Source organism: Gymnodraco acuticeps, unplaced genomic scaffold (assembly GCF_902827175.1).
Source record: "Gymnodraco acuticeps unplaced genomic scaffold, fGymAcu1.1, whole genome shotgun sequence".
NCBI lineage: Eukaryota > Metazoa > Chordata > Actinopteri > Perciformes > Bathydraconidae > Gymnodraco > Gymnodraco acuticeps.
In genome coordinates, this window is record NW_022990238.1 from 7,127,761 (window position 1) to 7,142,468 (window position 14,708).

At 39.2% G+C, this 14,708-nt stretch overlaps 1 protein-coding gene across 1 annotated transcript; it reads right to left on the reverse strand.

Annotated features, from left to right (window-relative positions):
- Nucleotides 1–1,326: 1,326 nt before the first annotated feature.
- Nucleotides 1,327–8,929, reverse strand: hsd3b7 (hydroxy-delta-5-steroid dehydrogenase, 3 beta- and steroid delta-isomerase). The gene is made up of 6 exons (XM_034219504.1): nucleotides 8,731–8,929; nucleotides 7,013–7,168; nucleotides 5,998–6,106; nucleotides 4,585–4,684; nucleotides 3,950–4,112; nucleotides 1,327–2,082 (listed from the first exon to the last, which is right to left on the reverse strand). The coding sequence occupies exons 1-6, from the start codon at nucleotides 8,876–8,878 to the stop codon at nucleotides 1,667–1,669; spliced, it is 1,092 nt and encodes a 363-aa protein (XP_034075395.1). The 5' UTR covers nucleotides 8,879–8,929; the 3' UTR covers nucleotides 1,327–1,666.
- Nucleotides 8,930–14,708: the final 5,779 nt, after the last annotated feature.

A 14,708-nucleotide genomic window follows, 5' to 3' on the forward strand; every position in this document is an offset into this window, starting at 1 on the left:
CTCATCAAAATATAGTGAAAGTAGCGACAGTAAAAGTAGTCGTTGTGCAGATTGGTCCATTTCAGAATAATATATATGATATGTTTTATAATGATTGATCATGAAAGTGTTCTCAAAGCTGGTAAAGGTGCAGCTAGTTTGAATGACTTTGTATACTGCAGGGTAGCTTGTGACTTTACTCCAGGTGGAACTAAAGTCTGAGTTAACACTTGGTTATATTTCACATCATTCATCCACATCTGTGAAGTAACTAAAGGGATTAAATACACGCAGTGGAGGAGAAGTACACCATTTACCTCTGAACTGTAGAGGAGAAGAAGAACAAAGTAGCAAAACATTGAAATACTTAAATAAAGTACAAGTATCTCAAAATTGTACCCAAGTATAGTACTTGAGTTTATGAACTTAGTTATTTTACACCAGTGACTATACAGATAGAAAGACTAAGCCTTGCACAGAGGCATGAAAATACATTTTCAAAATGCTCAACAGTGCTGCCAGAATGATAAACTGACTGCTACACAATTAAAATAAATGCTTTTGTATATTTCTATTAGATGTGACTCTTTGGCGTTTCTGTTATTACTAACTGCTGCTTTAGTTGTTCTGACTGCTATAATCCTGTTATTCCTCATTTTAAAGCCGATATTCCGTGGGGTCGGGGGGGCTCGGATGCTTGTCACCTTTTTCATACCTGATGAGTTTGCATCCCTGATATTATAAAATGCAGAATTGAACAACTTGATACTTTTGTTAGAAGACAAATGAATGCTATTTGAAATAGTATAACATTTCCACAACTGTCCTTTGTTTTGTTTGGGGAGATTCAGTGTGGGGACAGTGAGTCATTTCTCTGCGCTCATGTTCTTGACTAGCAGGCATGTGATTGTTATGAGGATTACCATGGTTAAAGCCACAGGAATGGGGGACACCCAGGCCTGTAATGCTGGAATGATGTCAAAGGGAACTCCCATATCATTTGTCTTACTCATACAAATAAATACCATACAGCTGGTAGTCATGGAGTCTGATGACAAGTTTCCACAAGAGTATAACGAAAGCCTAGGTCCTTTGTGCTGTAAACAAAGTGTATTGTCTCCATGGAAATACAGTTGGAGAACTCACATTAACCATGTGGGAATGTTAAGGAATATTTTTCAAAAAAACAATGATCAAGGACTTAGATCGTCAAGGTGTACAACTGATGCACACTGCACATCATAACAATCATTAATAAAATCAGTTATGGAAAGAAAAATAATGGAAAATGCATTCTTTTTTTGTGTGAATCAAGTGCAAAATCCCAACAAGCAGAGCCATGAAGAATATATTAAATTATATTTATTTCAAATTACAAACATATATTTCATCGTCTATGTCTTTATAAAAAAAAAAAATGTAAATGGTGTTTACAATTGTCTTATACACATAATTACATGATGTAGAAATGTTAAATATCTGAATACTATTGCACATTCTTAACAAGCTTATCACTACAATACAAATGATAGACTTACTTAAATATAACTTTTTATACTGTAAATGCAGTTTGCTTTTCTTGATTGCATTGTTGCCTAATGGCAGGTTACTCCTCTACACTGTATACCTGGAGTCTTGCATGTCTACATAGCAGCTTTTGGTGCATGTTGAAGTAGTTGAGTTCACATTAGGCGTCCTTGTGGTTATCCTTGTTAGGGAATGTATCAACCCATTTCTGTGTGTGGGCCAGACATTGTTCCCAGTCGTACAGAGGACTGTACTGGAAGAATCGCTGGGCTTTATCTGAGCGGACAGTGAAGGAGGTAGAAGCCACAGCAAAGGTGTAACTGTTCAGCAGCGGTGTGTAGTTGTACAAGGGGCTCACGATCCATCGGAGCAGGTCATTGAGCATGGCCAGGAACCAGAGCACCAGTAAGGGCATGCGAACCAGTCGGAAGTTAAATTTGGAGAGAAATAGCATGTTGAAATCCTCGTAGTTCTTGTAGGGTGAGTCATCGTAGCAGAAGAAAGCTTCACCTCCGACCGTCATGGGCCGCTCAACTAGGGCTTGGGCTGCGAGTACATGCATCCAGGCCACGTTGCCTAGGAACACAAACAAGTGGGTGAACACCAGATTGAATGATGGAAGAAGTATTCAAAAATATGTACCTTAGTAACCTAAAGATAATTTATTGTGACATTAGGCAATGGACATAACATTTGATTGATGAGTAGAACTTGTTAACAGTTAAATATCCCAGATTACCAAAAGAAAAAGCAGCCAGTCTGAAGGTCTTTCCTCCTGCCCACCGCTGTTGTTTTACACACTTTCACATTTCTTTCTATAAACAAGTTTATAGCCCATAATAACCCTTTGAACCCATTATTTATTAATATGAAACATATAGAACTTGTGTTTTACTAAGTAAACATTTATTGTTAAAAACAAAATATACGGCTGTATGTGACAACACCAATGTCTAATGCGCAAAAACCAAAGTTGTATATGAAATAACAATCTTCTCTTTAACTAGTAAAACTAAATCCAGTGGTGATCAATAAATATTTATCTTACATCTAACTTGTGCAGAACAACTCTCAAGAAAACATACACGGTTGCTTCACAGCTGTGACCACATCGCAGCGACAAAGTCCTATATTATATTTCAGAATCTCTAAAGTGTTACATTTACATTTGATGAAGCCATATCTAGGAGCTTATATTATTTAATAGTTATCCATTTATTTTATTGTTCTTTTTTGTTTATAGTAAATCTTCCTTTTAATTCTTATTTAAGTTGATCAAATAAGTTGTACCATGCCTCTGTTTTGTAAAGACAGCCTTTGGGCACCGGGGGAGGGGAGACCGGCTCATTATAAATATGGGAAACAGGTGGTAGTGAGCGGCGCACCCGGTAGGCTTATGGTTTTTTACCATCGGGTAAGAAGGAAGAGAAATGCTTGATGTGTTGACAATAAATTGCACTGAAACGACTTTTGCTCGGACCTTGATTTTTACCCATGCGTAAGATTCGCTGACGGGTGCCTCGGCGGCACTTTGCGTTATATTTCTTTCTTATATTTTTATGATTTTGGCCGCTATATCATTTCATTTGACTGACGCTTTTATCCAAAGCGACTTAGTGCAAAAACCATAGAGATTAAAACTCTGAACAACAAGGAAAGTGCAGATATATTCACTTCGAGCAAGTCATACCATTGTAAGAGTGCTGGTGAATTAGTGACTCATTTTATTTATTTGTATATATATATATATATATATATAAGAATTGAATTGCCAAGGTACAATCGAAACAAATACGCTTTCAGTGTCTATTGTACTAATAGTGAACTTGCCTCCACATTAGCTAAAATATATCAACAGTAGATCCTTTTACATTAAGGTTCTGTTATATCAGTATTAGTTAGGGTGCTAAAAATATTAGCTATAAATAGCTATAAATGCTGACTCATGCTCACGTGCACTGCTGATGATACTAATTTGGTCCTTGACAACAGCCTTTGCCACGAGTGAATACAAAAAAAAGAAATGTATCATCACCGAAACCAGCATGTTGGTTTGTGGTTGGTGGGACAGATGTATTTAACAATGTGTATATAGATTTATGATACTATTCACATATCACAGCCAAGCCATCTGGATTGAAGTATCCTCACTGCTCATGTTATCATGTTGTACAATCTCTAAGTTACACATCTTCTTTTAGCTCACTGACTAGCAGCTGTTGAGGAAGTGGTTTAAGAGAGCTTCAGCCTTTTTTAAATGTTTGTATGGTCTGGCTGTATCAGATATAAGGAAACGCCTGTGAATGCAGAGGAAAAAAGCTCTCACATAGCAACATTCCTTCTGCTTTTAGTCTTGGTGTGAACAAAAGCCATGTTCAAGAGCTATATTGGTTACTTCTGTCCCTGATGTTGTGGCTATGACTCACAAAGAAAGTAGCATTACCTGCATAGACACGTCCATGTTCAGAGGACTCTGGGATGCCGCCAATGATCATGCCTCCCCGCTCTGCACCCTTATCGTAGAAAGCCTTGATTAGCTGGTGCCCCTCTCCATAGATCCCCGTCGGCCTCAGGGAACACGTGTATAAAGTCTTTCCACCCTTTATCTGGGAATGACAATACCAGGATTGGGAATTGAGACAGGAGGCAAATAAAAACATATTCATGGGTGGACAAAGGATAGATTGTTTTGGAGTTGGATTGTAAACAGCTAGAGTGACACCCCAGCAAGGCCACAAGGGGAGAATCTAGCATTTTGTGGCCAAGTTGCCCAAGACATTTCTTCATAACGTGTAATAGGCTGTCAGTGTAAATAGCATAGAAAACAGTTTGTGGGTCAATCAAAAAAAGAGTATACAAGTTGATGTCCCCCATTATAGTACTTATAATAATCTATACACAGATATCTTAATGCCAATACATGTGTTTTTCTATTTTGCATCTGCAGCTTTAATTGTTTCCATTGCATCATTTTCTGAAACTTATAACCACTGCAGTTTATTTCTGTTGAAATTAGATTTGAATACATCTGCCTCAATAAAAACACCCCAAACCATAACATTGTTAAACATAAATTACCTTGGTGCCATTAGCTTCAAGCACAATTTTCTCTGCCTTTGCCTTGCTCTTAGGATAGGCCATAGTGTGTTCCACTGTGTACGGTGTGTCTTCATTGCCCCTGTACAGAAAGAGTTAATCAGTCAGAAAAGGACAGAAAGTGTTTTCTTGACCTTACCATATGTGAGAGGAATGTGTGAGTCAAAATAGAGTTTACGGAGGTTGGGAGAGAGATAGGAAGGAAAAGACCAAGGTTCATTCTTTCCCCTTGACTCGGAGTCTTGTGAAATAAAGAATTCCAAATATTTCCCTGAGGTTCAGCTGTAGCAATTATCAGTACGTGCAGACAAACACACTGCCCATCTGTGAGACTGACTGACCTCCAAGCAGATTACTGGAAGGATTTTCTACCTTTTGTTACAAGGTAAATAGGTTCATATGCAGTTAAATATACAAACAGGAAAAGAACACAGTGATAACATAACAAAACAAATCTCAACACATGGAGTTTTCTATTATGGGAAAATTCTCTCTCTCTCCATTACCATCTACCCTTTTGGTTAGGTTCTCCTCTCTTCTCCTCTTCTTTTCACTACACTACTTAGTTTAAAAATGTATATTAATTTGTTTTATAATATATATATAATATAGATTTGAGTCTCATGAGAAAGTGCGTTTTCGCTCGTGTGCATAAGTACAACAATGACAGCCCCGAGCTAGGGTTGGGTGTGGCTTTCCCACAACTTATTTTGCACAATAAATCGGGGAAATGTTTAGCAAGTTTGTTCAAGTTATGGTTTCCGTACCGTTCCTGGTATAGAAAATGAATACATATTATTCCGAAAAAAACATTGCACTCTAATGAAGGACACAGGCATCGCTGGAGACATTCAGTATATTTTAAAAAGAATATCGTCATGTCTGGTAGATTAGGCTTTGAGATAAAGCTGCAGCTGTATTACTTGCATTCCAGCATTATGTAAAGTGTGACTGACATACCAGACATGCTCAAGCAAAACATCACTTAGGGACAGTCTGAGAGTAAGATAGTGAGTGAGTCTAAATGTGGAAAATGGCTCCATTTGATGTCTTTTTTAATCCAAGATTCCATCTACCTAAAGTAGGTTGAAAAACCCTTGGATATACCGTTATGGCGCTAGAAACTGTGTGTTGTGAACCTTTGTCTCCCCCCTATCATATCTATTATTTTCAGGCCTTGGTTTTTTCCCCGTGATAGTGCATTCAAGAGAGAAGAGAAACAAGATAGTAACAACAGAAACGTTACAGAGGGAAAGGCATCTGTAAAAGTGCTCAGTGAGGAAAACACTTGGACTTGCACAGTAGGTAACTTGGTCAACAGAATACAATTAACAAAAGTTTAGCAACATGTGAATACAGAATGATATTGTATTATATTTTATGATTGAGCCTAACCTGACAAAGTGGTCTCCGTTGACGTTGGGACCGATCACTTCCATGCTGCTGGTGTAGACCAGGGACTCGATGCCACACTCCACGCAGGCGTTGATCACATTCTCTGTTCCTGAGAAGACATAAAGCATTCAAGAGATTTAGGATACTGGGGTTGGATAAATCAGACTGAATTTTATTGAGTGACATATTAGGTTGGTGAAACTCCCAAAGCCACAGGACTGACTTTAAGACAGTTGGATTTTTTCAGTGCCGAATTTGATGACACAGTTACCGGATGAAAGTCTTGAAAATATAATTGGACCCATAAGGAGAGAGTCAACAGGAAATTAATTCAGGGAGATCCCAGCTGTCTCTGCTTTAAACAGACGGACACTGTGTAATGTATAGATTTGATGACATTAAAAAACAGAGGAAGTTCCAGCACTACAAGAATTAAACATTACCAGACACATATAAGAAGGCCTTAATGATCCATGCAATTCAAGGTCTGTTGTAGTCATGTTTTGCGTTAGAGAGACTATCAACTAACACAGGAAAGCATGTTTTGTCTATCTTGCACATCTAGACATTAACCCTAGCCTTACAACCCGCATCATAAAGACAGACACAGATACTGAATATGTAGACTCCACCACTTGCTTCATTAGTTTTAAACAATATCCTTGCCAGGAACTAGTTTAGGTTATCTTAAAATGACAACAATTTAAAATGAATGGATGTCCACAGAAACCCATTAATTCATACAAGTAAGCAATTTGACGATAAAATAAAAATGTTGATGAACTAACTTACAATATCACCTCAACTTTATAACGTCTTCAAGTGTCCTCTTTGAGTCAGCCTGTTTAGTATTATGGCCAACAAGGAGGAAGACACATCCTTGAAAATCGTTCAAAACAGGAGAAGGTGTGTGTTTCCTCTGTTTTCTGATTTCCCACAGTTAACATGAAACCAATGAATCATTGATGTTTCCTACCCATTCATTTTCCTTGTAAACACTGCCTTGATGTCTCACCTGTGACGTTGACTAAGGCGATGAGGTTCTCTGGAATTTTGTGCCAGACGTCCACAATGCTGGCTGTGTGGATAACAACATCGGCCCCCCGGGAGGCCTCCAACACGCTGCTGTAGTCTGTGATGTCCCCCTGAATCACCACAACTTTTGTCCGTTCTGAGGAAAAAATAGAACACTTAGGTTAACATGACATGACACTGTATCAGAGCGTGGATAAGGAGCGTTCCACTATGAATTCTATACATGCTTGGAAGAATCTACTCGTTTTTTTATGTTACCACTTACAAAAGTCCTATTTTATTATCTTTTTGCAAATAATCTGGATAATCTTTCCACAATTCCTCTTCTTTAAATTGTAAAGATAATGTTGTTTATAGATTATAAAAGAAAACATATTAGAATATCTGTTTTTAGCCAACCAATTTTATTAAAAACCCGATGTGCTTTGTCAAATTGATGCAATAAGCCAGAGTTAGTGATCCTGCCGCAAATAGGACAATCCTTGTGGTATTCTCATTCCCATCTGTAATTTAACTAATTACAGAGAGGTGGTTGATTAAAGTCTAATTCAAATAGCTCAACAACCCAACACACATTAAAACATATTTTTCAACAAGGCCTACTATGGGTGTTACTGACAATGAGCTCTCCTGTTACTGTTAGCTTATCAGTCAGGGGCCCAAACAGCAGGCCTCAGTTGTTCCGGACAATAAATAAGGAAAGCTGAGCAAACGATTCTCCGTGTCGCATACGAGAACAAATGTGGTTAACTGCATTCCTGACAGGAAAAGTAAACTGGTGAAATGCACCAGGAAGAAAAACTGTGCTTGTGTTTTGATGTTTTTATTCCTAGGAAGAAAGGCTAAACATGTGAGAGGGGGATGTATATCCACGTGAACCAGCTCAGGACAACCCTTAGTGCCATGGAAAACACAACACAGCTCCCTTGTTCATGTAATCTAATGGTGCTGACAGCAGCTGTTAAGGGCAACAGGTTGCAAAAGAGCAGCAACAAAGCATAGACTATATAACATCTTTATCCTTCCTGACACAGGAAACGTAAGGGAGTTGGCTGTCCAGGATTCACAGGTCAACTGTCAACTCTGCAGGGTGACCCGGTGACCATACTGCATAAGGGAAAATATGTTCATTTTTTTCTCCCGGTGGAGAGACACATACATCACTGTAGTTCAACGCCCAATCCACTCCTCTCATGCTCCAAAGACGTTTTAGAAACCTGATGTTCTGTTATTTATAAACTGCACACATATAATTTACACCACTTGAGTTTCATTCAAACAACAGGTGTTTGTTACCTGCTGGCAAAGATCATACACTTCTATTTCCACATGCTCACATCTAAGTTTATTATCACACGTAAAGGTGACTTAGTTATTTGTATAGTAGCCTAATAGGTCTATTCATCAAGAGGAGGTAAAACAGTGTCACTGTAAACCGAAGGCTCACATACTGAGGACCATGGAAATTAACAATAAAGAAAACGTAACAACATAACAATCTGCACAGAGAAGACTTCCTTCAACCATCCATCAATACAGATAAAGACAACGTTCACGCAGAAATACGATACGAAGTTGTAAACCTTACACAGCCTTAACATAAATTGCAGTAATAGATTTGTAAGCGTGACAAACGTTAACCTTATTAAATAAAACAAAGATTCTTGAATGCAGTTGAGTATTTTGTAAACGCCTTACCTGTGCTGAGTGCATTTAAACTTGAGTCTACGTGTTTGTCAAAAACCCGGACCTCTGCCAGTTTGTCCTCCTTTTCGATCAAAAGCCTCACCAGATGGTTTCCGAGGAACCCGCAACCTCCGGTGATCAGATACACGAGACCAGCCATGATATGGGAGTCCGATGGTGTCTGGGACTTCTCTCTGCAAATACTGTGAGCTCTGCACCGCCGACTCGGAAATAAGGGGCTGTGTATAGTGCTCAACCCCATGACGTAGTCTACTCGCTGCCAATGGTAGGGCCGTGGCAGGGTCATTTTCATCATTTCTTCCATTCTATTTTAGGTGCTTGTCAGAGTTCTTGTACTTTACTTGATTATTTCAATAATCTTTCACTATATGCCTTTACTCCACTATATGTATGACTGCAATAAAGATGTAATAATATGATTATAAAGATGTAGTTACTAGCTATAGGCACTACGGTGTCAGATTACAATAGATAGCCTAGATAGATAGCCTAGATAGATAGATAGATAGATAGATAGATAGATAGATAGATAGATAGATAGATAGATAGATAGATAGATAGATAGATAGATAGATAGATAGATAGATAGATAGATAGATAGATAGATAGATAGATAGATAGATAGATAGATAGATAGATAGATAGATAGATAGATAGATAGATAGATAGATAGATAGATATCATAACTTAAAACACAATTGTCCTGTTAGCAGTGTTGGGCAAGTTACTTCCAAAATGTAATACATTACATATGACGTATTACTGTATTTTTAAGGTAATAAGTTACATTACAATATTACTGTCTCTGAAATGTAATGAGTTACACTACTTTTATATTACTTTTGAGTTACTTTCACCAAAATAACCGCAAAAATAATGGCTAGGTATTTTAAATACTAAAATAGGGAGGGTGCACCGGTACCGCCGGCGCTGTTGTTATTAGAATCTGGTGCTAGCTGCGGATATAAGAAGAAGATGTTTCTACAATGATGTGGAGGGAGAGTCCTCTTCAGTCAGACCGAGAGACTGATAACTACAGCTCAGTGAGGTAAAGGACTCTGAGTGTTTAGATAGTTCACTTTAGTCTAAGTTCAAACGGTTTGGTCACAATTTATGTAAACACATATTTTCAAGGCACTCCTTTATAATTATTGGGATAAACAGGTTTGAAATCATTCCAATGTATACTATAGGACAGTAAGGCAAGGCAAGGCAAGGCAAGTTTATTTATATAGCACTTTTCAACACAAGGCAATTCAAAGTGCTTTACAAAAATTGAAAGAGATTAAGAAAATGGCATTTAAAATCAGTCATTAAAAAGAAAAGCTAATAAAATAAACATTAAAAGAAAAAATACATGGATAAAAGTTACAGTGCTGTCAATTAAACATTAAAAGAAAAAAGTACATGGATAAAAGTTACAGTGCAGTCTAAGATATGAATAGTTCAATTAAAAGCAGCGACAAAAAGAAAAGTCTTCAGCCTGGATTTAAAAGTAGTCAGAGTTGTAGCGGACCTGCAGGTTTCTGGGAGTTTGTTCCAGATATTTGGAGCATAATAACTGAACGCTGCTTTACCATGTTTAGTTCTGACTCTGGGGACAGAAAGCTGACCAGTCCCTGAAGACCTGAGAGATCTGGATGGTTCATAATTTAGCAGGAGGTCAGAAATGTATTTTGGGCCTAAACCATTCAGTGCTTTATAAACCAGCAGCAGTATTTTGAAATCTATTCTTTGACACACAGGAAGCCAGTGTAAAGACTTCAGAACTGGAGTGATGTGATCCACTTTCTTAGTGTTAGTGAGGACTCGAGCAGCAGCGTTCTGAATTAGCTGCAGCTTCCTAATAGATTTTTTAGTGAGACCTGTGAAGACACCATTGCAGTAGTCGAGTCTACTGAAGATAAAAGCATGGACAAGTTTTTCCAAATCCTGCTGTGACATTAGTCTTTTAATCCTAGATATATTCTTTAGGTGATAGTAGGCTGATTTAGTAACAGTTTTAATGTGACTGTTGAAACTCAGGTCAGAGTCCATGACTACACCTAGATTTCTGGCTTTATCTGTTGTTTTGAACAGTAACCAAACATATCCTTTTAAAACTGGACTTTCAACCCAAAACCAGCTGTTGACTTGTGGATGCAAGCAGCTAATCGCAGACTCAACCAGAGAGAAAATAGGCCTACATCATCAGCTACCATGTCTGACAGAGAGGAAGACAGTGAGGAGAACAGTCAGGAGGGTAGTGATGACAGCTTGTAGGATTACTGGTCGTGCTAATGTTGTCTTGTGTTCGCCTCTGCATGTGTGTTCTGTGTTCACCTCTGTGTGTTCTGTGCCGTGTGTCTGACAAATAAAGACCGGTTTATTTATTTCATTTTAAGGATGAGCACCAAGCAACATCTCCAGGTGCTCATTTGAGAACCAGGGCAAAAAAGTTATGTGCACCCCTGTGTATAGGCCCTTAGATAAATGAACAGAATCACAGACAGACAAGAAGTAAACACTAACAGGAACACGGTATGGGCTCTGCAGTGTTTAAGGCAGGGGTTCCCCACCCCTGCGGCCCCTGCGGCCCCCGGGCCGTATACGGCCCGCGAGACAATTTGGTACGGCCCTCGAGGTAATTTATAAACACACGCAAAAAAGAAAAAAATTAAAGAAATCTAGACCGCAAAAAAATTAAACAAGCGAGTGCCTGTTTTTCCTGGCCAAGGTGGGGATCATTGAACACAACACAAGCCTAACGTGTCATCACGTGGTAAAAGTATGGAGTCAGATTTGGGTCAATATTCTCGCGCGTAAAACAAGCTACTCACGAGCGGGAAATGTGCTTTTACACGCGCATAAAATGACCCTCGCGCGCAGATTAAACCCCCGCGAGCGGCTCTGCGCCCGCGAGCGGCTCTGCGCCCGCGAGCGGCTCTGCGCCCGCGAGCGGCTCTGCGCCCGCGAGCGGCTCTGCGCCCGCGAGCGGCTCTGCGCCCGCGAGCGGCTCTGCGCCCGCGAGCGGCTCTGCACCCGCGAGCGGCTCTGCGCTCGCTCGCGAGAGAGACAGCCCTCTTGCTTGCTCGCGGGAGTGTCAGCCTCGCGGAGTCTGTCTGCGCGCGCGTGAAAAGTTTCTGGCACTTTGGGGCGGAGCCACTGGACTTTGATTGACAGCTGCCAGGAAACCCGGGGATGCCAGGTTTGATAAATGCCTGAACCAGAGCCATGTAATAGAAGAGTTATGACATCTCCGTTCACTCCAATGGACCACTTTTTTACAGCGGTAGAGTTGCAGCACAATAACCGTTCGTGACGGACTTTTAAAGGTAAGAAGAAGTTTAAAGATTTATATTGCGGATATTATCAGTACATCTGATTCAAATTAACATGTGTATTAAAGGATGTCAGTGGATTATCCCTAAATCAGTAGATTTAGGGAACGTTTACAGATAACAGATCAAGCTAGGATACCGAAGCAAGTTAGCAACAGACGTTGAACAACCTTTTAATTATAAATTCCATTCTCTTAATGTCATTTGGTCCAACGTTGTTGAATTAGAGAAGAGGGGCTTCTAAACGGGATTGTATGCGGGGGTGGAGGGAGTTAAATATTAGATAAATATAACTTTGGTGCGTGTAAGAGTGAGTGTTTTTAGCAGAGCCATATTGTGTCCTTGTGATTATGTTGATTATTACCTGCCTGTATAATGTTGCAGCTCAGATGATTTTGGATTGATGGTAAAGGGAGAGGGACTTAAGTGAGTGTGAAAACACAAGGTAAGTTTAATACTACTGTTTTATATAAGTAAGCATACTAAACATGTATTCTATCACTGTATTATATAAGTAATCTTGTTAGTAACCTACTGTATGGCAGGTGGAGGGGCAGTGATGTTACAGGTGGAGGAGCAAAACTGCAAGACTGCAAACTCACAAGACAGAGAAATCGAAGTTTGTTCTCCAGAGAAGAGGTTGATTTCACTTCAATTTTTTCATATTTTCTAAAGATGTGGAAATGGCACACAAAAAAACTTGAGAGCTGTAACCAAGACAACTGTAACAACATGAGTAGACAGCCACCAAGGTTTTTCAAGTCCCTCTCTTACTCCATTTTGCCAACCCAAACTTCCAGGTACATGACGGGGCACCTTGCTTGTTTTTGTTGTTTGCCCTCCTCTGGCAGGTGGAGGGCAGTGATCCCTTCCCTTCTTCCCTCAATCTTTGAGACTAATGTAAGTAGAAGACATGGCACTGTAAATGTTCGAACATTTAAAATATTATACCACTTAAAAATAAGAAATATTACTTTTGTTACTAAGAGTTCATACTTATTATACCTGTGTCACCTTTCACACTATCGCTGTGATCATGAGCTATGGGCTTTGTAGATACAGGTCCCGGGGTGAATCGTGGTGCAGGGGCCCTTCTCTTTTTGACCACAGGGCGATGCACGAAGATGGTGGTATAGCCTCTGCTCTCAGCCTAGTCTTGCCCTTTTTTGTCTTGACAAACTGGTCTGCATCAAAATGTGCCTGCGGAGTGACTTGAGGTTACTTCACACACAGAACAACTCAGTTGTGTCTGCCCACATACATATTCGATAGTGGTTGAATACACAGTATTAGGAAACACTTTATACTTACTGGACATGTTATACTCATTACATACTGTATATACAATATGACCAAGAATGTGAGACAACTTTATAGAAATTCATATCACATATGTTACTGATGCCATTTGTCATACTTTGTTAAACTCACAAATAATAAAGTTCCATAACTTCAGTTGGGAACAAAGACCACACCTTATCTCCCCAAGGCAATTTCCCATCCAATAGGTATACTATATAGGTGTGTATAACCCTTTCTCCTGTCTGTTTATCCCTCTTTCAGCACAAGAACCAGAGGGGGATTCAATGGAGCCTGAATACCTGCACTGAGACCCTCACCCTGCACCCTGAGTCTCAACTCTCAGTGTTTTTCAAGCCTTTCCCTTTTTTTTGTATTAAACAAAACATTAAGCTTTCCCAATGGTGTGGTTTTCGTTTTGTGAAAAAGTGCAAATGCAGTGTTTGTATATAAATCACATATTTTTTTGCTGTTGGTCGTGAAATTGCTCCTGCTTCCTCCGCTCTGTGTCAGTGGGGAAGCTGTACATTCGTACTCCTTTCTCTGAGCGATTGGAGCATCCCCAGGCAGCACAGCAAACCATGGTGGCGACTAGGAGGCAGCACAGCACACCAGGACAACACGGAGGAAAAGGCACAGACAAACTGCATGATATGCTATTCAATGTTTATTGAATTCCATGTATTTGCAATGCATGTTCCTAAAACAACACATTTAACATCATCATCATCATGCTGCTGCTGCTAGTCCTTTGATAGTCACCTGTCGGTCTCCTGTCCTTTCTGAAAGCCATAAAGATGACATTAGTCATTTAGATAACTTGTGTCCTCAATTACCATGGGATTACTGAAACTACCATGAATATAAGAAAATGGTAGACATTAATCTAATCTGAATTGTAAAGCATTACTTTAGATCCCCTCCCTCTAAATATATCAATAAACATTAGAAAGTGATGCTCCTGACTACCATACAGGTTTAAGAAGATAGTATTGGTTTTAAAGAATTCAAAGCTATAAATAAACAGCAACAGGCTCTTTAACCAAGGCACTGTTAGCCTAACATGTAAACTAGTTGTTCACACTAATCCTAATATTATCACTTAATATTAGCAAATTCTATTTTATTTTTAAAAACATATTGATGTAAATACATACACATATCGATTTGTTGTATACATTTTGCAAATCAAAACCTTTATTCACTAATAATTACCAAAAATCGTAGTTCTATCTCATGTTATCAATGCATTCACATTGCCCGCCATGAACTTCCGGGGGACGATCCTCTTCTACATGAACCACGTGACGATAACCGTTTTTGGACTTCCGTTGTCGTAACTCTTCTATT